General features: G+C 34.1%; 2 protein-coding genes across 4 annotated transcripts; both read left to right on the forward strand.

The window, feature by feature from the left end:
• Positions 1-1,222: 1,222 nt before the first annotated feature.
• On the forward strand, positions 1,223-7,561 carry LOC128014696 (ubiquitin-like protein 7). Of its 2 annotated transcripts, none has more exons than XM_052598401.1 (10): positions 1,223-1,555; positions 2,876-2,995; positions 3,109-3,191; positions 3,268-3,352; positions 3,435-3,492; positions 5,110-5,243; positions 5,360-5,409; positions 5,488-5,664; positions 6,785-6,895; positions 7,120-7,561. In XM_052598401.1, exons 1-10 carry the CDS (start codon positions 1,372-1,374, stop codon positions 7,255-7,257), a joined length of 1,140 nt encoding a protein of 379 aa, XP_052454361.1. In that variant the 5' UTR covers positions 1,223-1,371; the 3' UTR covers positions 7,258-7,561. The 2 variants fall into 2 exon arrangements, with proteins under 2 accessions (XP_052454361.1, XP_052454362.1); XM_052598402.1 differs by having other exon boundaries at positions 6,851-6,895.
• A 139-nt stretch (positions 7,562-7,700) lies between these two features.
• Positions 7,701-15,239, forward strand: acot19 (acyl-CoA thioesterase 19). Of its 2 annotated transcripts, XM_052598399.1 has the most exons (10): positions 7,701-8,631; positions 8,709-8,808; positions 9,974-10,164; positions 10,548-10,717; positions 11,580-11,699; positions 11,801-11,883; positions 11,980-12,073; positions 12,174-12,254; positions 12,333-12,474; positions 14,912-15,239. In XM_052598399.1, exons 1-10 carry the CDS (start codon positions 8,442-8,444, stop codon positions 15,037-15,039), a joined length of 1,299 nt encoding a protein of 432 aa, XP_052454359.1. In that variant the 5' UTR covers positions 7,701-8,441; the 3' UTR covers positions 15,040-15,239. The 2 variants fall into 2 exon arrangements, with proteins under 2 accessions (XP_052454359.1, XP_052454360.1); XM_052598400.1 differs by lacking the exon at positions 8,709-8,808 and having other exon boundaries at positions 10,030-10,164.
• The last annotated feature ends 6,165 nt before the right edge of the window (positions 15,240-21,404 follow it).

The following is a 21,404-nucleotide window of genomic DNA, read 5'->3' on the forward strand; positions in this document are numbered from 1 at the left end:
AGCAGCTTGTCTCCTCAGTCCCCAGACGTTTGCAGACTGATATAAAAAGAAGAGGGGATGCCACACAGTGGTAAACATGGCCTTGTCCAAACTTTTTTGAGATGTGTTGATGCCATGAAATTTAAAATCAACTTATTTTTTCCCCTTAAAATGAGACATTTTCTCAGATTAAACATTTGATATGTCATCTATGTTGTATTCTGAATAAAATACTGAAATTTGAAACGTCCACATCATTGCATTCTGTTTTTTGTATAATTTGTATAGTGTCCCAACTTTTTTGGCATCAGGTTTGTATAATATAATATCGCCGAGATCCATTATTATTTTGTTGTTGTTAATTTATAAGTTTACCTTTAAATATATATGTTGTTAATTTATTTCAGTTTTAGTTTACAAAATGTAAATGAGAAATGTTGCTTTGGAATCGATCTATCAATCGAAATTCAGGTAATGTTTTAATTTCAAGTAACAAAAATGTTCATTTCAGTTTAGTAACAGTAATTTTGTTTAGTAATCAAGTATATATATTTTTGGGGAGTTTGTCATTTTTATTAGTTTTTCATACGATATATACCTTTTATTTATTTTACTTCAACTTAAGTTATTTTAGTAGGCCCACATCAAAATAAAATAAACTGATTTGAGACCTACCTTGGCAACTAGCTAAATTGAAAATTATTTTATTTCTTTACCGTTTATTTAAAATAACATAAATGCTTTGTATGGTTTTTGTTTTTAATAATAACAAAAAACATATGAAGAAACCATCGTTGCTTTATTTAACTTTATTTTTAATTTTATGTCTTTTTTTTTTACATTACTTTATTGTATAGATATGTCTTATATTTTATATTTGATCTAGATTTTTAGGCTCTACTGTTAGTGTTATCTGTATGCACCAGGGTCTGAGAGTAATGCAATTTCGATTCTCTGTATGTATGCACTGTACATGTGGAAGAATTGACAATAAAGCAGACTTGACTTGAACATAAATGCTTCGTATGGTTTTTGTTTTCAATAACCCTGCTTGTGGGTTCGCTAAAAGACACACTTGGCTATTTAAACCCGCTTTATTTTTGTATATTTTTAAAATAAAATACATTTTTTAGATATTTTTATTTTTTAAATAACCTCCGCTTCGTAGCTACACTGCCCTCTCTGTTCACACGCGAGAACTACAGCCTCGAACACACCACGAAAACTACAATTCCCAGAACCGCCATCTTTCCTGCGTGACGTCATGGTGTGCGGATGAAAACAGTCGCATGATACATACTGTTTATTTCAAAGACAGACAGCGTTTGTAAGATTGATAGATATATTCGTCGTTGTCAGAGAAAGCCCCTCGTCTGTAGTCCGTGCAGCTCCATGGCGCTGTCAGAGTGGCGTCTGTCTCTCAAGCTGCTGGATCAGCCTTCTCTCCCCAAATCCGTGCTGCAGTTCCCCGACACTGAGCCTGGAGATGTTCCTCCCGGAGAGTATCGGGTCTCCACTCTCAAGCAGCTGGTCTCAGCTCAGATCCCAGATGCCATACCAGATCCTGAGCTCATAGGTAACATATAATGCGAAGCATGACTCATTGTAATATTAGACGACAGTATGGTATTATTAATGCGGCCGCATTGACCTGATTAAAAACACTAACGTAGAGCCTTTATTTAAATGGAATGATTTGATGTGGCCCTCAAAGTCAAATTAAAATCATTAAAAGGCATTCAGGTAACTAAATAACGGTTTCGTTTTGTTTAGCCCGTTATTTTAAGCCTATTTATAGGTTTTCCTGTAGCCTAGTGCTTATATATTATTTTATAGCGCCAATTATTATATTATTATTTATTGTTATTTTACTAGTGCTTATTTTAGTTTTTATGATTTTTATTTGGTGACTGTCTCCGTTTTTTTTTTTTTTTTTTTTTTGTATATGAGATACTAGTATACGTATTGCTTTGCTAATAGATACTATAATAGTCCTAGAGAAATATTCCATTGCTATATCAATATATATAGCATGTTAACAAATTTTTTTTCAATTCTTCATGGTTCAGATATTAACTAATCACTCTAGTTTGTAATGCAATTGTTGCCACTATCAATTACAATTTTGCTAGTAACTGTTCATTGGGCAATAGTACTCTACTTATTTCTTGGTTACTAATAACTTCCTAATAATTACTAGTATCTATTCCAGCTTTATTAATTATGTATTATAAATTTTGAATTTAAATTTAGAATCCATATCATTTGCAGATTTCCTGCTGCATTTTTTACTGGTTAAGATGAATTTATAGTTATTAAATGTATTATAAATATGTAATAGTTATAATAATAATAATAGTGTAATAGTTAATATGAATGCATTTTAATCAAAATTGCAAGTCATAATGAAATAGAATTATATTTAAAGACATCAAGTAAAGTGTTTCCAAACTTATTAGTAGAATGACATTTTATGGTTTAAATAGTAAACAGTCAAATCATTTCAAAAGGTTTTTTTATTTTTATTTTTTTGATTAACAACAAAATATAACTGATACTATAAGGGACAAATAAGGGACACGTTATTTTAGGTTTATATTGTAAGTCTATTAGACTATGGTTTTTTCCCCTTAATGGTGGTGGAAATTTTGTATCTCATTTGTTTAAAAAAAAATCTGCAATATATAACAGAATTTAAATCATCGAGCTGGAACTATGACTTTTAAAAACGTAAATGTTTCCCTTTTGTGATGAAATCTTAACACACTTCAAAAGAGTTTCATGTTTCCAGCAATAAAAAAAGAAAAAATAACAAAATTAATCAATTCTGGGAATAACCCCAGAGGAATCTTGACAAGATTGCAAACAGTTGTCCCGTTATCTTCATGCATTACAGAATTAGTGTACTGTGGCAGAAAGCTAAAGGATGACTTGACTCTGGAGTCCTATGGGATTCAGTCGGGATCCACTGTGCACATCCTGAGAAAGTCTTGGCCCGAGCCTGAGATCCGTCCCGGTGAGTCGTGTTCACCATCTTCAGGAACACAAAGAATGGAGATAAAGATGGACACTTGGCAGAAGTGCTCCATGAACACAGTCCATTATTTCGTCCTCTATGTTCTTCTATAGAGCCAGTGGACAAGGTTGCGGCTGCGAGGGAGTTTCGTGTCTTGCAGGCAGCTCTTCACACCAGCACTGCATACAGAGACTCGGTAGGTTGACTAGAGCAGCATACAGATGCTTCGGGATCCATGGGAACATGTTTGAGTAGCTGTTCACTCATTCCAGGTGTTCAAGATGCTGAACAACAGGGAATCCCTGGACCAGATCATCGTGGCCACACCTGGGCTGAGCAGCGATCCTGTGGCTCTGGGTACTGTATGAGTGCAGACACAAGGGATTTGTGACGGGAGGCGTGTGGAAGACTTATTCATGTGTGTTGACTTGATCTGTAGGGGTTCTTCAAGACAAAGACCTCTTCATACAATTCACCGACCCAAACATGCTTGACACGTGAGTGAGCATCATTACATACAACTGATCCAGAGTAAATAAATAAATAAATATGAATGTTTATGGAATGATATTGCGGACATTATTCAAAAGGACAAGCAAATTGTATTTGGAATTGCGTTTTCAATTTGTGCAAATGTGTAATTAATATTGCTATTCAAATATGACAGGCTCACAGCTTGTAAGATATGGGAAACACAATTGCAAATGGACTTTGCATTTCCATTTTAAATTTGGCAGACACTGTGCGTTCGCTTAAACGAAAATGCAAATGGTAATGCGCGATTTGCATTTGCGTTTGGATTATGTCACATTTTATGCGTCCATAAATTTAAAACGCAATTGCAAATACAATTTGCGATTCCTTTTGAAAAATGTCCGCAATGTCATCAATATACTAATTACTAACAACAACAACAAATCGTTTTTTGTAAAAAATAATAAAACAACAACAGCAACAACAAATAAATGGTTTGTTAAACTAATAAATATTAATAAAAAAATTTTTTGTTTGTTTTCTTAGTAATATTATTAATTATTATTATTACTATTGCTAATAAGAAAAACGACATCAATAATAAAAAATCTGTAATTATATTGGTAATTAACTAATCAATAGTAATAAAATAATTATAATAATTTAGCAATTCAAATAAACATAACAATAATAATAATCATCATCATCAATAAATCAATGTTATATGTAAAATAATGATAATAATACATCAATAATAATAAATCAGTAATATTTGTATTAATTAATTATATAATGCAATAACAGTTTATTAACTGATATAATGATTCCATAATAATAATTATTGAAATATAATAATCAAATATATAATATATATAATGATAAATACATAACATTATTATTAATGAATCAGTGTTATATTAAAATTATAAGTAATATTACTTCTATCAGGAATACTACTACTACTACAAAATTTTTATTATTTACTACTTTATTACTACTTTATTATTATTATCATTATGGTGTTGTTATTATTATTTAATCAACGTTGAAATAATAATAATGTTAATAATAAATCAGTGATGTTATTATCCCCAATATACATGGTCCACAATAATATATTAACTAATGCAATAATAATAATAATTGTAATATAACAATAATATAATATATAAGATTAAATAAATCAATAATATTATTAATTAATCAGTATTATTATATAATAATTTAACTAATATTGCTTCTATTATTATTAATAATAATATTAGTATCATCAGTAATGATATAATTATTATTATTATTATGTTATTGTTATTAATCAATCTTGAAATAATAATAAAACAATTTATTTTATAGAAAATAAATTCATATTTAGATTGAATTTATATTGGTCTTATTTAAAGCATAAGCAGTCAAGTTTGTCTGGTACTGATTTTATAATAATGAATCACAATAACTTATTTATTTTGTTTTAAAACTACTTTACATTTTGGCTGATGTCACATTGTAGGACGGTTGTGAACACCATATTGTGTTGACTTCCTGTTGAATCCAAGGATTATCACTTCAGAATGTGGCATTTGAATCACGTGGTGCACTTTGGGTTAAAGCAAACGATACCCTGAGCTTAACTGTCTCCCCAGATTGGCCAATTCCCACCCGGCGCTGGTGAATGCCATCATCCTGGTGCTGCACTCGGTGGCTGGCAGTGTGCCGCCCCAACAGAGCGCCGGCTCCTCCAGAAACGTGTCCTCTAGCTCTTACAGTGACATGCCAGGTGGGTGTCCACTTAAACACAATTTAAGTGAAAAACTGCCTACCATTTACATAATGTGACGAGTCATTTTGATGATCCATAGAAGTTTTTATGCATAAATGTTTTTTAATCTACAGGAGGTTTCCTCTTTGAAGGCATGTCTGATGATGAGGAGGACTTCCAGTCGGTTTGTCATGATTTACTGTTCTTCTTTAGGAATAGTGCATTAACAGTACTGGATCCTAAGCCAGTTTATCATCTGTAGGGGAGTCGCGGTGGGCCGTCCACTCTTGCTAGTGGTTTGGGCGGCATGAGGCCCGCTTCGCTCGGCTATAACGGCGCTGTGGGCCCCAGACCCATCACTCAAAGTGAGCTGGCCACCGCTCTGGCCCTCGCCAGCACCCCTGAGAGCAGCGCTGCTACACCAACTACAGGGAACCAGGTACAGGACACTTCAGCAATACTGGGTCCACACAGAGTACGCTTGCAAAAAGGTGGAAAAATGTCCACTAAATTATTATTTATATATATATATATATATATATATATATATATATATATATACAATCAGGCCTAAAATTATAATTCATCAAGCACCAAATGCGCATAAAGCTTTGGTCAGTGTATAAAACAGTGTTATGTATTGGTGTTTTTATTGTTTTATATTAAATTTAATTAAAGCAGTAATAAAATTCAGGGTTCATTTACATGACAACAATATATCAAAAGCAGACATGTTTTTCCTTTGTGTTTTCGAAAAAGCTTTGTGTATAGACAAAACGCCAGAACGATCCCAGTTCATACACATATGCGAATTTCACTTTGTAAAGAAACATTATGGACCTGCCCACATATCTACGCACACATATAATACGCAAGCGCAAATGTTTCACAAAAGTTTTTTTAACTAAAAGGTATCGTTTTCAGAAACTTTGAAACCCGTTTTCCAAAGTTTGCATTTTCAGCCGGCAAAATTCAGTTTTCTTGTAAATGAGTAGCCAAAACGCGTACAAGGTTTTCAGTTTTTAGTTGAAAACTAAGTTGTGACCCCTTAATATCAGAACAGGGGACAAAGACCTTCTGTAGCAAATCAATGCGTTTTTGTAAGAAGGTCACCGCTGCGCAAGCACCGCTCAGAAGTTACACAGAAACACAGCGGAGAGATCAAAAGAAAACAATGATACAAAACTATGATTTGTAAAGAAAAATATCGGAGGATTTCAATATAAGCCAAAAGGAGACTGGTTTTTCTTTGATAAAGTAAGGAAACGTTGCTTCCTTTGCTCCTGTTAACAAACGTTGGTTTTCTCGAGACCCACCGGCTCATGCGCAACGAATGGCATTAAACCGCTTGAAAGCTCAAAGACCATTTTTAATATAACCCCGACCAAGGATGCCTTGAGGGTGAATAATTAATGGGCTAATTTTTATTTTTGGCTGAACTAACCCTTTAACAGACAGCAATGATAATAATTGTGATCAACTGGAATGTAACCATTTTTGCGTCTATAATGTTTTAGATTTGCATACACTAATTTATAAAGCGAATACATCTGTGACAGGGGCCCTCTTCAGGAGCGTCCCCAAACCCTGCAGGTACTCCTATAACCAATGACCTGTTTAACCAGGCACTGCAGCAGGCCCTGCAGGTGTCCAGCATCTCCAGCTTACACGTGAGTGACCACCGGACATCCAGTGACATTTTACACCAGATTCATCTTTATATGATACATCTTCAAATAGAGATGTCGGAGAAAAATGCATGCATTCTTCCTATGCTTGTTAGCACAGCTTGATTTGCATGCATCCTGTTGTTTTGTCTATGCACCACAATATCACTTTTCTTTGTTAAAGTGGCATTTCTGATTGTGGAGTGACTCTGTTTGATAATGTGTAGAATCAGTGGCAGTCGCAGCTCCAGCAGCTGCGGGACATGGGCATCCGTGATGAGGAGCTCATCCTGAGAGCCCTGCAGGCCACCGGCGGAGACATCCAAGCGGCCCTAGAGCTCATATTCGCCAGAGGCGCACCATGAATCATTTTCTGAAGTAAAACGTTACCACTACATATTCAGTATTTTAATTACCTATTTGAAAGTGTGGTTTATTTCTAACTTATGTTTGGTCTTTTATCCATGTACATTGAATGCGGTGCTATCAGCTGTTCGGAGAGTAAGTCTAGTTTAGGACACACGTTACAATATATCACTTCTGCTGTGTTAATAAAATGTGTTCAGCTCCATAAATATCGATAGCTACAAGCTAAAGTTTGATGTTCAGACAATCATTGTTATGGTTTATGTTTTGTCGTTAATTAAAATCTTCCATAAATAGCATAAAGTCTGGTGCTCTGCAGTTGTGTGCAAAGAATGAATCTTGGCATGAAATGGAAATTGACTCTGTTTTCTAAATGCATGGTAACGATTTATCCATAAATGTTTTAATTGTGTTTTTTTTTAATTTTCCGACCTCCTAATTTTGAATTGAAATGTCATACTCTAGCTTGATCTGCCAGTGAAACAACAGCATTTCAACTGGAAAATCAGTGCATAAATTAACCTCAGCAAAATAAATATCAATAAAAAAACACTTTTATTTATTAAAATGTATATATTACATATATTCATATTGATACAAGCGTTGACGTTTTGCATTTACCTTTATGAATGAGCAGAATATTAATCCTAGTTTTATGATTATACGCTATTTCTATTAAAATGGGGTTTTCTAATCGCAAATTGCAACAATGTGTATCACTATATAACAAAAAGAATAGCTGTTTTGAGAACAAAAACCACCATAATTATATTAATATCAAGATTTGATGGCATTATTTATTCGCTTTAAACAATAGTAAATAATTAATAGGTAAACAAACAACTATTCCCTCTTGAGAAGACTACAGCATTCCCAATTTTTCTACAGACCTGATCATTTTGTACATTGCAGTGTTCTAAAATTAGTAAAGTTTTATGACATTTTATGGCGGGAAATCCTGTCACTTTGGTCACACTATCTACAGAAGACTTTATCATCAGTTTCATAACCTGTTACGTTTTTATGGGCTTTATTATCTATGGACTTCAGGTCCATATAAGGATCTGTCTGTGTAAACCTCGGTCCTATAGGACAATAACCATCTTACCACCTCTCATAAAAGCCTCTGCCACAGTTTGGATTCATTCAGACTTCCTGTCTCAGCTCATTTTTGAGGTATAACATGGCAGAGCACGGCCCTGTACTCTGTGTTCATCCTTCGAGCTGCTTGGTTGATGAAAAAACAGAGGTAGAAGTAAAGCACTTGCCTGCTGATTATAGGGTCACTCTCCACGCACTGATTCACTCTGAAGATGGAGACGATTGGGAATCACTCGGCCGCTACACCAGCGACTCCTCAGGGACTGTTAAAGGTACACTACTCCATCTTAAACCTTCACACAATCACAGTTTGGATTCTAAAAGGGTTTACTTAATTAGTAATACACAGTTTCCAGAGACAAAAGTCTTGGCGGGACATTTGAGGGAGTTGAAGGCATGGGTCTGCTGTGGAGTATGAGACCTGTTCCTGAAAGTAAACCAGGTCGCCGGTAAGAAACGTTAATTAATATAGCGAGCGATAAACAACCGCTTTGTGTGCACGAACTTCTCATTTAAAGGGGCAGTTCACCTTAATTTAAACTAGTTTCATTTACCATCTATACGTCATACCAAAAGTGTATGGTGTTATTTTTCTTTGTAAACTGAAATTTGATCATAAAGGTGCTTATATTATAATAACAATAATAATAATAATAATTAAATGGGAATAAAAGGACCATTGTCAATATAGTGCTATAGATGGGTTCCAGAGGCAAAATACCATTAATTTTCTTCTTAGGGAAATTGTTAAAGGGTTAGTTCACCCAAAATGAAAATTATATCATTAATCACACCCTCATGTCATTCCAAACCCTTCCTTCATCTTCATGACACAAATTAAGATTTTTGATGAAATCCGAGAGCTCTCTGACATGTCACCCTGGCCTTAGTGTGCAATTTTGGATAGTATCATGATGCATGCGCGTCCTTTTTCTACATGCAAATGATGCATGCACCTGATGCTGCTGACACTGAATATGCTGGCGCTGTGTCTTGTTTACATTCAGAGGAGAGCGTGCACATCCTTGGTACCTAAGAGAAGAATTGCAGAAGAAAGTTGTTTTTATTTTTAGCTTCATAAAAGTACAATTGAACCACTGATGTCACATGGACCATTTTAAAGATGTCCTTACTATATTTCTGGGTCTTGATCGTGGTAGTACCCTTGCTGTCTATGCAGGGTCAAAAGCTCTCAGATTTCATAAAAAAAATAAATCTCAATTTGTCGTCCGAATATGAATGAAGGTCTTACGGGTTTGGAACAATATGAGGGTGATTAATGAAAGAATTTTAATTTTTGGGAGAATTATCCGTTTAATATGCTTATGTTGTTCAATATTTCAGTTTGCAACTTTTCAAATTATGTTTTAAATAGACCTGTTTAACAGCGCAATCCCTGGTGAAAAACTACATTACCCAGGATTTTTTACAATGCTTCATGAAATTGTGATTCTATCCCTAATTAAAGCTGTTATGCACACAGTGTAGTATTTTTATATTTTTAAGTAGCACGACAATATGGCAAATTTGTGTCTAACTGAATTGAAAAATACATGGGAAAATCTTTTACCGTCATGCACTGAATTAACAGGTTATTCTAATTTGAATTGACAGATTTCGGAAGATCAATGTCCAGACACCCTTTAAAGTGACGTTTTCTGTGTATGAAGGACACCTTGCTAGGGTCTTTAAGTATCACACCCCCCTCACATCAGCTACAGCTGAGCGCTGGTATTTGGCCCCTGAGGTCCAGAGGGTCGAAGTGACAGAGGGGGGGATAAAGGGGACACTCTTCATTCCTCCAGGTATGGGTTAGCATTTAGATGCAGTCTTTGCCCATATAATCATTAGTATAGGATTTGCATCTAATCTAATAATAAATAACATAATATGCAAGTTTAGAACATGTATTAACATACATTTAATTATGAAATAAATATATTTATACTGTCATTTGTTAAAGAAATGAATACTTTTATTTTACAGTGATGCATTAAAATGAAAAAAAGTGAAGGATTCAATTCAAAACATTCAGAATCAACACAAAACATGTATTTTTATTGTGCCACAGGAGAGGCGTTTATTTGACCTTGTACATTTAGATGAATGTAAATCATTGTACATTCTGTCTACTTTTACAGAGACTCGAGGGACTCTCTGTTCATATGCGTGTGGTTTTGTAATGCAGGTCCTGGCCCCTTTCCTGCTGTGCTGGACCTGTGTGGAGGGCAGGGAGGTCGTGTTGAGCATCGCTCCGCGCTCCTGGCGTCCCACGGCTATGTCTCGCTGGCTCTGGAGTACATCGGGATCCTGACTGCTGAAGGAAAACTCCATCACGTGGACAACACCTACTTTGAGGTACATGTGTGCTACACAACAACTAAAAATACCATTCTGGTTAACTGATAGGTAAGTAATTCTTGTCAGAAATTTGGAATAATTAAGATCTCAAATACTTCCCAAAACTACATTACTTTGATCAAAAATAGAGCATGATCAGTAAAGTTCGATTATAATTTAAAATAAATGTTTTCAGTAAAATGTAATTTATTCATGTGATGCAAAGCTGAATTTTAAGCTTCAGTACTCTAGTCTTCAGTTTCACATGATCCATCTGAAATCATTCTGATTTGCTGCTTAAGAAACATTATTATCAATAGTTGTACTGCTTCATAACTTTGTAATAAAATTGTGATAGACTAGCTTTCAAAGGTTTTTGTTCCTATTCATCAAAAAGCAAGCAAAAAAACAAAAACAAACAACAGTTTTCACAAAAATATTAAGCAGCAAAAAATATTTTACAATATTAATGATTTACTGGATTGATAATCAAATAAATGCAGCCTTGGCAAACATAATAATACTTAAAAAAAAAAAAAAACTTTCGGCTGGTTGTGTAAATAAAAAATATTTATAAAAATGAAATGATATTTCTTCTACCAATTTGTGTATACATGAAGTAATCTGACATTATTTAATGTTTGTTAACGCTGACGTGATTTTAAAATAATTCAGGTATATGTAAATTTAATAATAATATTTAATTAAATTGGAAATGAATTGAATACAGGTTGAATTTAATTCATTTATTCATTTAAAATGTATTTTTTTTATATTTCTTACAATTTGATTTTCACATTGCAGAGGGAAAATAAGGTATATACCGTAATATATACCTTGAAAGTATTTAAAGCACATCAGATATATATTTGTTTTTCAGACTGCGTTTAAATTTCTACAAAAACACCCCAAAGTTCGTCCAGACAGAGTGGCAGTGATGGGGATGTCATTCGGTGTGCCAGTATCACTGGGTTTGACCACATACTCACAAATTTTAGAGGTAAAAAACTCATAAGTTCTCATTTACATCAATGCAGTGGAGATTTGATGCAGAAACAGTGATACAATGTATTTTTCTGTTTTTTGATGGGAACTTTGCAGCCCAGGTGTGTGGTTTGTGTGAGCGGGAGTCACATCATGCCACACAAAGGATCTTTGGCGGATGTCTATGCAGCACTACAACAGTAAGAAACACCATTTTCACACAGCAGGCATTATTAAGATGGATTACGTTATACAAACTATATACTAAGAACGACGGTTATTCTGTCAACCCCAAGGAATGTAGACAAAATCCGTTATGATGAAAAGATGAGAATAATTTGGCGGGATCTGTTGCTGCCGGTACCAGACGACCCTTCCAAGAAAGTTAAGGTATATGAGAATGATGCATTTACTTTGTAATCGGTATATAATATTCAGTTTTGTACTACGAAGAGTCATTTCATATGCTTGTAATTCATGTTTTTACCAGATGGGTGAGATCAAATGTCCTATTTTATTAATTGTTGGAGAGGACGATCAAAACTGGCCGGCTTCAGAATCTGCGGCGGATGTGAGTCGATCCGTTTAATACATTAAAAGGTTTCAACTAAGGCCAGTGATTGAGCCAATCTCATTCCCTGTTCGACAGATGAAGGAGATGATGGAAAAGGCTGGGAACAGTCGCCTCCTAACGGTTCTCTCGTATCCTGGAGCGGGTCACCTTATTGAGCCGCCCTATAGCCCTCACGTCCGATTCAGTGACTTCAAGCTACTGGAGGCAAAGACCAAAGGTGAAAGTCTAATGCATGTCAAATCAAGCCAGTTGTTAGCGTTTGTGTTACGTTAAAATTAGGGGTACAATCATCACTGACTTGGGAAATTTCACACTTGACTTGAAGCAGCTTGGATTCTGTGCCTCTCCAGTCTTCCTCCAGACTCCAGACCTTGATTTCCAAATGAAATGCTAAATTTGCCTTTTATCTGAAAAGAGGACTTTGGAGCACTGAGCAACAGTCCAGTTCTTTTTCTTCTTAGCCCAGGTGAAATGCTTCTGACGTTGTTTCTGTTTCAGAAGTGGCTTGGTAGCTCTTTTCCTAAAGATGTCTGAATGTGGTGACTCTTGATGCACTGACTCCAGCTTCAGTTCACTCCTTGTGAAGCTCTCCCAAGTGTTTGAATCAGCTTTGCTTGACAGTATTCTCAAGCTTGCAGTCATCCCTGTTGCGTGTGCACCTTTTCCTACCTAATTCCTTGATTTCAGTCAACATTGCATTTAATATGCTTTGATACAGCACTCTGTGAACAGCCAGCCCTTTCAGTAATGACCTTCTGTAACTCACCGAACTTGTTGAGGGTGTTAATGATTGTCTTTTGGACCGTAGCCAAGTCAGCAGTCTTCCCCATTATTGTGGTTTCAAAGAATGTAGGGATGGTCATTTAATGAGACTCAAATATAGATACTGGATTTTTGCTGTAAGCTCTATTAAATCAAATTAAAACAAAAAACTTTTGAAATGTTTTACTTTACATGAAATGGATCCAGAATATGAAAGTTTCACTTTTTCAAATAAGTTAAAAAATAATTAACTTTTTCATGATATGCCAATTTTTTTTAGATGCACCTATATGACCCTGGAGCACAAAACCAGTCTTCAGTCACTGGGGTATATTTGTAGCAATAGCCAAAAAAACATTGTGTGGGTCAAAATTATTGATTTTTCTTTTATGCCAAAAATCATTAGGGTATTAATTAAAGATCATGTTCCATGAGGATATTTTGTAAGTTTCTTACCGTAAAACATAATTTTTGATTAATAATATACATTGCTAAGACTTCATTTGGAAAAATTTAAAGGTAATTTTTTCAGTATTTAGATATTTTTTTTGCACCCTCAGATTCCAGATTTTCAAATAGTTGTATCGCGTTTTCAGTTTTCAGATTATGTATAAATCTAAAATTTAGTTATGTATAAAACTAAATTCGAAAAATGTACACTTAAGACTAAATATAAGAAAGCATGAATTTTTAAGATTTGCTCACCCTCAAACCATCTTAGGTGTAAATGACTTTTTTTATGCAAGCTCTTTCAGACAAATACAGTCATAGTTATATAAACAGTTGTTGAATAGTTATAAATCTTGAAAAATAGTTGTTGAAAAGACTTATAAAACAACGTTCCTTAAACATTTATTTTTCGCAAAAATGTGAACGGTAGGTTTTTATTGCAACTGATTGCCACCTTTTAAATGTTTTCAGATTTATACAGAGTTTCAATATTTGCATTTCATAATTTACTGTTTAAATTTAATTCAGTAACTCATGTAGTCCAGATTTTAAGTTTATACAGAAATTAGATTTGAACAATAACTACACCCAGAGAAATACACTAGCGAGTGACAACTAGCACAAGTCTCATAACAGTGTAAATACAACTAGTAAATAAATAAATAAATGTTAGTTTATTTAGTTTGCTTTATCATATCAAATATAGCATTTTAAATTAATTTAATACATTTAAACGACAAATATGATAAAATTATGATTTAAGAAATTCAATTAGTTTTTTAATTTTCATACATTTAAAGAAGTTATATTTTGTATTTTAAAAAATATATAAATTATTTGAATTTGATTATCTTTTAATAATTAATATGATAAATATTATATAAATAATAGTACTTGCTAAAAAATCTAATAGTATAAACAACAATGTTTATTTTTAAATGTACAATTTTGATATTTTGATATATATATATATATATATATATATATATATATATATATATATATATATATATTCTGCTTTCCCGAAGCTGAGTAAAACCAAGATCATGCGTTCAATTCCCAGCAAAATGCACAAACATGAAAAAAAATTTGTCTGCCAAATGCATACATGTAAATACTTTTAGAGGGAAGTATATCATTCATTCATTCACTCATTCATTCATTTTTTAGGTCTTTGCTCCTGCCTTAAACTATGAAATTTGTGTCAAAACTTTGCAGGCATGTTCATGACCCTAAACAAGAAGCAATTTCACAATTACAAGAAAAATCTCAGAGTTTAACCAGTATTTCCAGCAACTCAAATATGCTGTCTATGGGTCATCTGTTATCTTATTATGATCGGGAAGTGAGATGCCATATACACAGATGTATAGATGAATGTGCTGTTTTTGGCAAATGTGTTGTATTTCAGGAGGTTGAAATGACATTGCTTTGTATTGTAGTGGTGGTGCTTTGGGGTGGAGAGACGGTTCCTCACAGTCGAGCTCAGGAGGAGTCCTGGCAGAAAACTCTGGCTTTTCTTGAGGAGCATCTCTATGACAACAGCAGAAAGGCCACACACTGCTGCTAACCATTTATACAGTATCTACAACTGTGAGACTAATCATCTTCAGTGTGCCTTTATACAGCAATACTGAAGAGTTTAACAGTGTAAATGATCATTTTCAAAGCATTACATTATTGCAATTAATTACGGATTAATTAAGCTTAAATATTAGTTTAAAAGTAAATAATATTTTGATAATTAATAAAGTATACTATATTGTTGGATATTAATGTTTTATTATTATTAATACTTATATTAATAATTAATTAAAATACAAACTGTAGATATTGATCTATATTTCATATACTTAAAGTTAATTTATTAATTGATTTAAATAATTAGTGCAAATTTAAATATAGTGCTGTCGAACGATTAATCGAGATAAATCGCTTTAAGTTTTTGTTTACATAATATATGTGTGTTTACTGCATTTATTTATGTATATAAAACTAAATATACACACATGCATGTAGATATTTAAGAAAATTTTTGTTTATATATATATATATATATATGTATGTATGTGTATATATATATTATAAATGATCTAAATATAAATATATTCATGTAGATACATATATTTTCAAAATATTTGTGTGTATTTATATATACATAATAAATATACACAGTACACACACAGATGTTATGTAAACAAAAAGTTTTATTTTGAATGTGATTAATTGCGATTAATTGTTTGACTGAACTAAAAATATATAATTGTTTTTTTTTTATGTAAATGGCATGTTTTTTTTTTGTTTTTTTTACATACCGATATTGGACTCAAGGTCATGTTAATTCAATTAAAGTACAATTTATTAATCAGAAAATTATGTTAAGTGTGCTGTGTGCTGGCTCCTTGATCAACATATCAGGGCAATCAATGAAATGTTTGTGTTTTTATTTATTTTTGTCTATCTTCAATTGATAAGTTGTGTGTTTACTTCTTTTGATACCAAAAAGCTGTCACAAAGTCCCGGCGTGACGGGGGTGAAAGACTGTGTAATGCGTCTCACACAAGCAGAGCACGAGTCTGATGTTGATGATAACATGGGTCTCATTCGTCAATGCGCTGAATGAGGCTGATGTCAGAAGTGACACATCTCATAATCACAGCTGTGCTTTTGTAGTGTGCTCTTACACTAAATACTTGAACTTCTATGAAGGAAAACATTCACATAATAACTGAATGGAAAACAACAACAACAACAATAACTGTGTTCCTAGGACTAGCCTCTTTGTCATAAACATTAGTTTGGGGCCACATAGCTGTGATTTTATTGTGACTTATTTTAAATGTTATATGTTTATACAGAATTACAATATTTGTATATTAGCATTTTACATTTCTGCACTTGTGTTTTACTGTTTAAATTTAATTCAGTAGAATTGGATTTAAAAAATAAATATGCCCAGAGAAATGCACTTAAGTGAAAAGTCTGACAGCTAGCCTCGAAATGTATAATTTTGTTTAATATCAAATATTAAATTTCTATTTTAAATGTAATACATTTGAATTATATTATAAATATAATATTTTTAATCATATAAAGCAGACAGAAATTTCTTTTTTTTAATTTTATTAGGAAGTTATCTTTTGTATTATATTAAACATTTTAAAATGTAATACATTTTGATTAGTAATATGATAATATATATATATATATATATATATATATATATATATTATTTTAATATAATCATAAATATTTTTTATTCATTTTAGTAAGAAGTTATATTTTTATTGTGATTTTAAATATACAAAAGAAATATTTTATATTGTATCAAATATAACCTTAAAATTTTTAATTTAATACATTTTAATAGTATGATAAATATTATAATACATATTTCATTATATAAATAATAATAATAAATATTAAATATGTTATAAATAAATAGGTTTTGAATAATTTCACTTAATAATTATTTAGTATTATTACAATCATATAAAGCAGACCGAGAAAAAAAACAACAAATGAATATATATTTTTTTCATTTCATTTATTAATTTAGTTTTGTTTTATACCAATTGCAGCATTTTAAAATGTAGTCAATTTTAATAATATGATAAATATTATATAGTATTTTTATATGATAAAGCAAGCAGGAAATGTAAGAAATAAATAATCTCAGATTCATTTTACAGAGGAGTTATATGTCTATTATATCAAACAAAACAGTTTTAAATTTAATGTTCATTTTAATACTTGCTATGATGAACATTGATGAACACAGAAGACTGTTAACTAAGAACAATATATATCTGTTTATTGACTTTTTCACTTTCATATTCATAATCAAAACAGTGATCAGATATTTGAGTCCGAGACTGTGTTTTTCTTCAACACAAGATGAGACTCGTCTTCATACTCTGGTTTTGAATCGCTATGATAGTGAGCTGCTAATCAGAAGTGCTTCTGCATTAAAAAAGATGAGAGAATCACGTTGCATAAAATGTTTAAAACCTTTTAACTAACTCCAAACAGCATCGGCAAATAACTGACTAACTGCAAGACAGCACACAACAACAAAGCAGCGGTTTAAAGTCATCTTATTAATCATGTGTGATGATTTGCATTTCCACAACATTACCTTAAATGAATGGCAATGATAAACTGGACCATACCCCGACTCACATTCCAGACATGTCAGGCTCGGTGAAGATTTGCTGCAAGGATTTTGACTGATACATTTGCATGTTGTCTGGATCTGTAAATGTCTACAGATGCCAAAAACAGCCTCGAGGGAATGACAACCAAGTGTTGGCTTGGTCGGTATGTGGTTTCTAACCACAGCTGTTGACACTGAGATCATAAAACCTGCCTTTGAGAAGTTGAAAAGTGTATTTCTGTGATTTGTAGGCCAGATGCGCCGTGTTTATCAGTATCTGTGCCACAGCCACTGGCGTTAATTTCATTCGGGCAATCATTTGTAGCAATAAAGAAGGTGATATTTGAAGGACCCCTGTCCAAAATGTGGCTTAAAGCTAGTTTTAGCTTTAAAAAAGGGCGTATGGATTTTAATAGAGATGTTTAAATTGATGTATGCTTGCATGGGATGAAGGCCAACGACCGAATTGCATCAAAAACATTTGCATCAATTGCTTTTCATATGAGTTTGTGTTTGCTAATAATATGACTGGAAACGTAAAGTTTGGAGAAAAAAAAACACCTGCAAGTCATTTTCTCTTGCCCTGGGCTGACCGTTAGACCTTTAAACCCTCGTTAAAACTAAGAGAAAATGCTTCTCTTTCTATACAGGTGTCTTTAAAATCACAACAAAACAGGGAAGGGCTTATTTGTTCAAATGTAATATATAAGGTTTCACTTTCAAGGCATGAAAGCATCAAATGTTGCCAAAAATGAGAGTATTTACTCAACCTCAGTCCATCCAAGATGTAGGTAAGTTCATCGGAATAGATTTAGAGAGGTTTTATGCATGACTTGCTCACCAGTGGATCCTCTGCTGTGAATGGGTGCCGTCAGAATGAGAGTCCAAACATTTGATGAAAACATCACCATAATCCATAAGAAATCCACTCCAGTCCACCAGTTAACATCTTTGTGAATCGAAAAGATGCAACAAACTCCATCAAGGCGTTTGGTTTTAGCTGCAAATTGTAATTTCTTGCCAAAATATGAGTCACACTTCCTTCAGTGAAAGAGTCCATCTACTGTTGTTTTCGCACATCAAAATCCACCGACACATTTGTTTAGAGCTGAAATCATGGCTTGATCTGTGCATATTTCTCTTCTGATTCAGACGAGACGACTTCCAGAAAGCAATATTCTGGATAGAGGACTCGTATTGTAGCCAGAAGCTACATAACTTTTGTATTTTTCTTTATTTTACAAACACACATTTTTTTTTGTCCAACTGATGGACTGGAGTGCTGTGGATTACATGTGGATGTCTTTATCAGCTGTTTGGACTCTGATTCTGACGGCACCCATTCACTGCAGAGGATCCGACTCTGATTCTGACGGCACCCATTCACCGCAGAGGATCCGACTCTGATTCCGACGGCACCCATTCACTGCAGAGGATCCGACTCTGATTCTGACGGCACCCATTCACTGCAGAGGATCCGACTCTGATTCCGACGGCACCCATTCACTGCAGAGGATCTGACTCTTGATTCCGACGACACCCATTCACTGCAGAGGATCCGACTCTGATTCTGACGGCACCCATTCACTGCAGAGGATCCGACTCTGATTCTGACGGCACCCATTCACCGCAGAGGATCCGACTCTGATTCCGACGGCACCCATTCAATGCAGAGGATCCGACTCTGATTCTGACGGCACCCATTCACTGCAGAGGATCCGACTCTGATTCCGACGGCACCCATTCACTGCAGAGGATCTGACTCTTGATTCCGACGACACCCATTCACTGCAGAGGATCCGAATCTGATTCTGACCGCACCCATTCACTGCAGAGGATCCGACTCTGATTCTGACGGCACCCATTCACTGCAGAGGATCCGACTCTGATTCCGACGGCACCCATTCACTGCAGAGGATCCGACTCTGATTCCGACGGCACCCATTCACTGCAGAGGATCCGACTCTGATTCCGACGGCACCCATTCACTGCAGAGGATCCGACTCTGATTCTGAAGGCACCCATTCACTGCAGAGGATCCGACTCTGATTCTGACGGCACCCATTCACTGCAGAGGATCCGACTCTGAGTCCGACGGCACCCATTCACTGCAGAGGATCCGACTCTGATTCTGAAGGCACCCATTCACTGCAGAGGATCCGACTCTGATTCTGACGGCACCCATTCACTGCAGAGGATCCACTGGTGATCACGTGATGCAATGATACATTTCTCCAAATCTGATGGAGAAACAAATACATGTAATGTCATCTCATGTAACCTGAGGGTGAGTAGTAGTACATTTTCAAAAAATCATACATTTCGGGTGAACTATTCTAGTAACATTTTAGTATTTTTTTACGCAGAAACAAAACAGCCTTAAATTGACCAGTGTCTGATGAAACAAATCTTACATGATTTTTTTATATCTAGTGCTTTTAGTACAACAACTAAACATTAGGTCTGACATAGATTTTTGCTTCAGGACCCAGATTTTTATAGCAGATATCAAGTGGGCGCCCAAAACAGTCCTAAAATAGTTCATTTTTATTATTTGGTGCTTTTAGTACAACAACTAAAAAAGTAGGCGAAATGACTCCCCTGAGCATTTTAAGTGCAGAATTTGCTTCTTAAAAAATTTGTTCTCAATGCACTTTTTCTAATGATTCTTGGGAGATGTCCTACAATATTAATTCCTTCATAAAGCTCTCACTCGCCTGCATCACACTCTACATATCCCCAAACATTCATTTCATTCTTCTAAAGAAATGCATTCTTAGTAGACACACCTTCTGTAGCTGTAGTATGTAGCATTTAATCCCAGAGCGTAAACTCGTGTCAAACACATTTCTATACTCTGATGTGTCACTGACGGTGACGAGAGCGTGTCCCGTAATGAATCCAGCCATCATTCATGACAAGCATAAATCAGCTCTCAATGCAACCTAATCCTTTTCCCCTCACACAGCCTTGGGGCTTTTCTTCCTTCTGTCCCACACTCGGGAGCTCAGGTGTGTCTTTACAAGCTTCAGCTTTCAGAGTTATTACAGCACAGTCCATTGCTGGCAGCTACAGGTACGCGCTCACAAGCCCGGGACCACAACACACTGAGATCATCAGCAGAAGACGCCGTCTAATCACCTGCAAACTCTGGAAGTGATGGTGTGTAAGTGTTAAGTCATTTCTGTGTAACCAGATGTGCTGCGGTATTAAGAGCTATACATTGACATGCAAATTGTAAGTCGATTCTCTATTGTTCTCTTTAGAGTATTGGACTATGATGAATCATTTTTGGTAGAAGCCGAAGCTGTTCAGTCAAGTCTAGTCCTACCACATGCTATTCGTCTTCATCTGCAAAGGTATGTGTGGAAAATATTTTGTCGCAGCTGATGTAATGATTTATTGGTTAGAGTGTTGGTTTATATACAGTCTTGGGATCTATGTCAGTACTTTGTGCATAATAAAAAAAATTGTGGTTAAAATAATCTGATAATTTCAGCATTTTTTATATTTATTTTTTGTACATAACCTCAACCAAATAAGATTTGTTAATGCGCAAATGTTTAACTGTAATCAGAAGTGTTAATGAGCAAGTTTTTGTTAAAAAATATAAATAATAATAATTTACTGTATTTTTAAAACAGCTTTTTTGTTGTATTTCTTATTTAGTTGTTAATGTTTCAGTAAACTTCTATTTTTATTTTATTTTTTAACTTATATTGAAAATAATATTGCATTAATGTATCTATACATTTAGTTGGTTTTGTTTTATAACCAAA

This window comes from Carassius gibelio, chromosome B25 (genome assembly GCF_023724105.1).
Source record: "Carassius gibelio isolate Cgi1373 ecotype wild population from Czech Republic chromosome B25, carGib1.2-hapl.c, whole genome shotgun sequence".
In the NCBI taxonomy this organism is placed as follows: Eukaryota; Metazoa; Chordata; class Actinopteri; order Cypriniformes; family Cyprinidae; genus Carassius; species Carassius gibelio.

Bases quoted from the DNA above. Each gene is read 5' to 3' on its own strand.
- LOC128014696 (XM_052598401.1), top strand. From the start codon at position 1,372: ATGGCGCTGTCAGAGTGGCGTCTGTCTCTCAAGCTGCTGGATCAGCCT. The intron at 1,556-2,875 runs GTAACATATAAT...CATGCATTACAG, and splicing joins ACCAGATCCTGAGCTCATAG to AATTAGTGTACTGTGGCAGA. The intron at 3,493-5,109 runs GTGAGTGAGCAT...CTGTCTCCCCAG, and splicing joins GACCCAAACATGCTTGACAC to ATTGGCCAATTCCCACCCGG.
- acot19 (XM_052598399.1), top strand. From the start codon at position 8,442: ATGGCAGAGCACGGCCCTGTACTCTGTGTTCATCCTTCGAGCTGCTTG. The intron at 8,632-8,708 runs GTACACTACTCC...AGTAATACACAG, and splicing joins CTCCTCAGGGACTGTTAAAG to TTTCCAGAGACAAAAGTCTT. The intron at 10,718-11,579 runs GTACATGTGTGC...TTTGTTTTTCAG, and splicing joins TGGACAACACCTACTTTGAG to ACTGCGTTTAAATTTCTACA.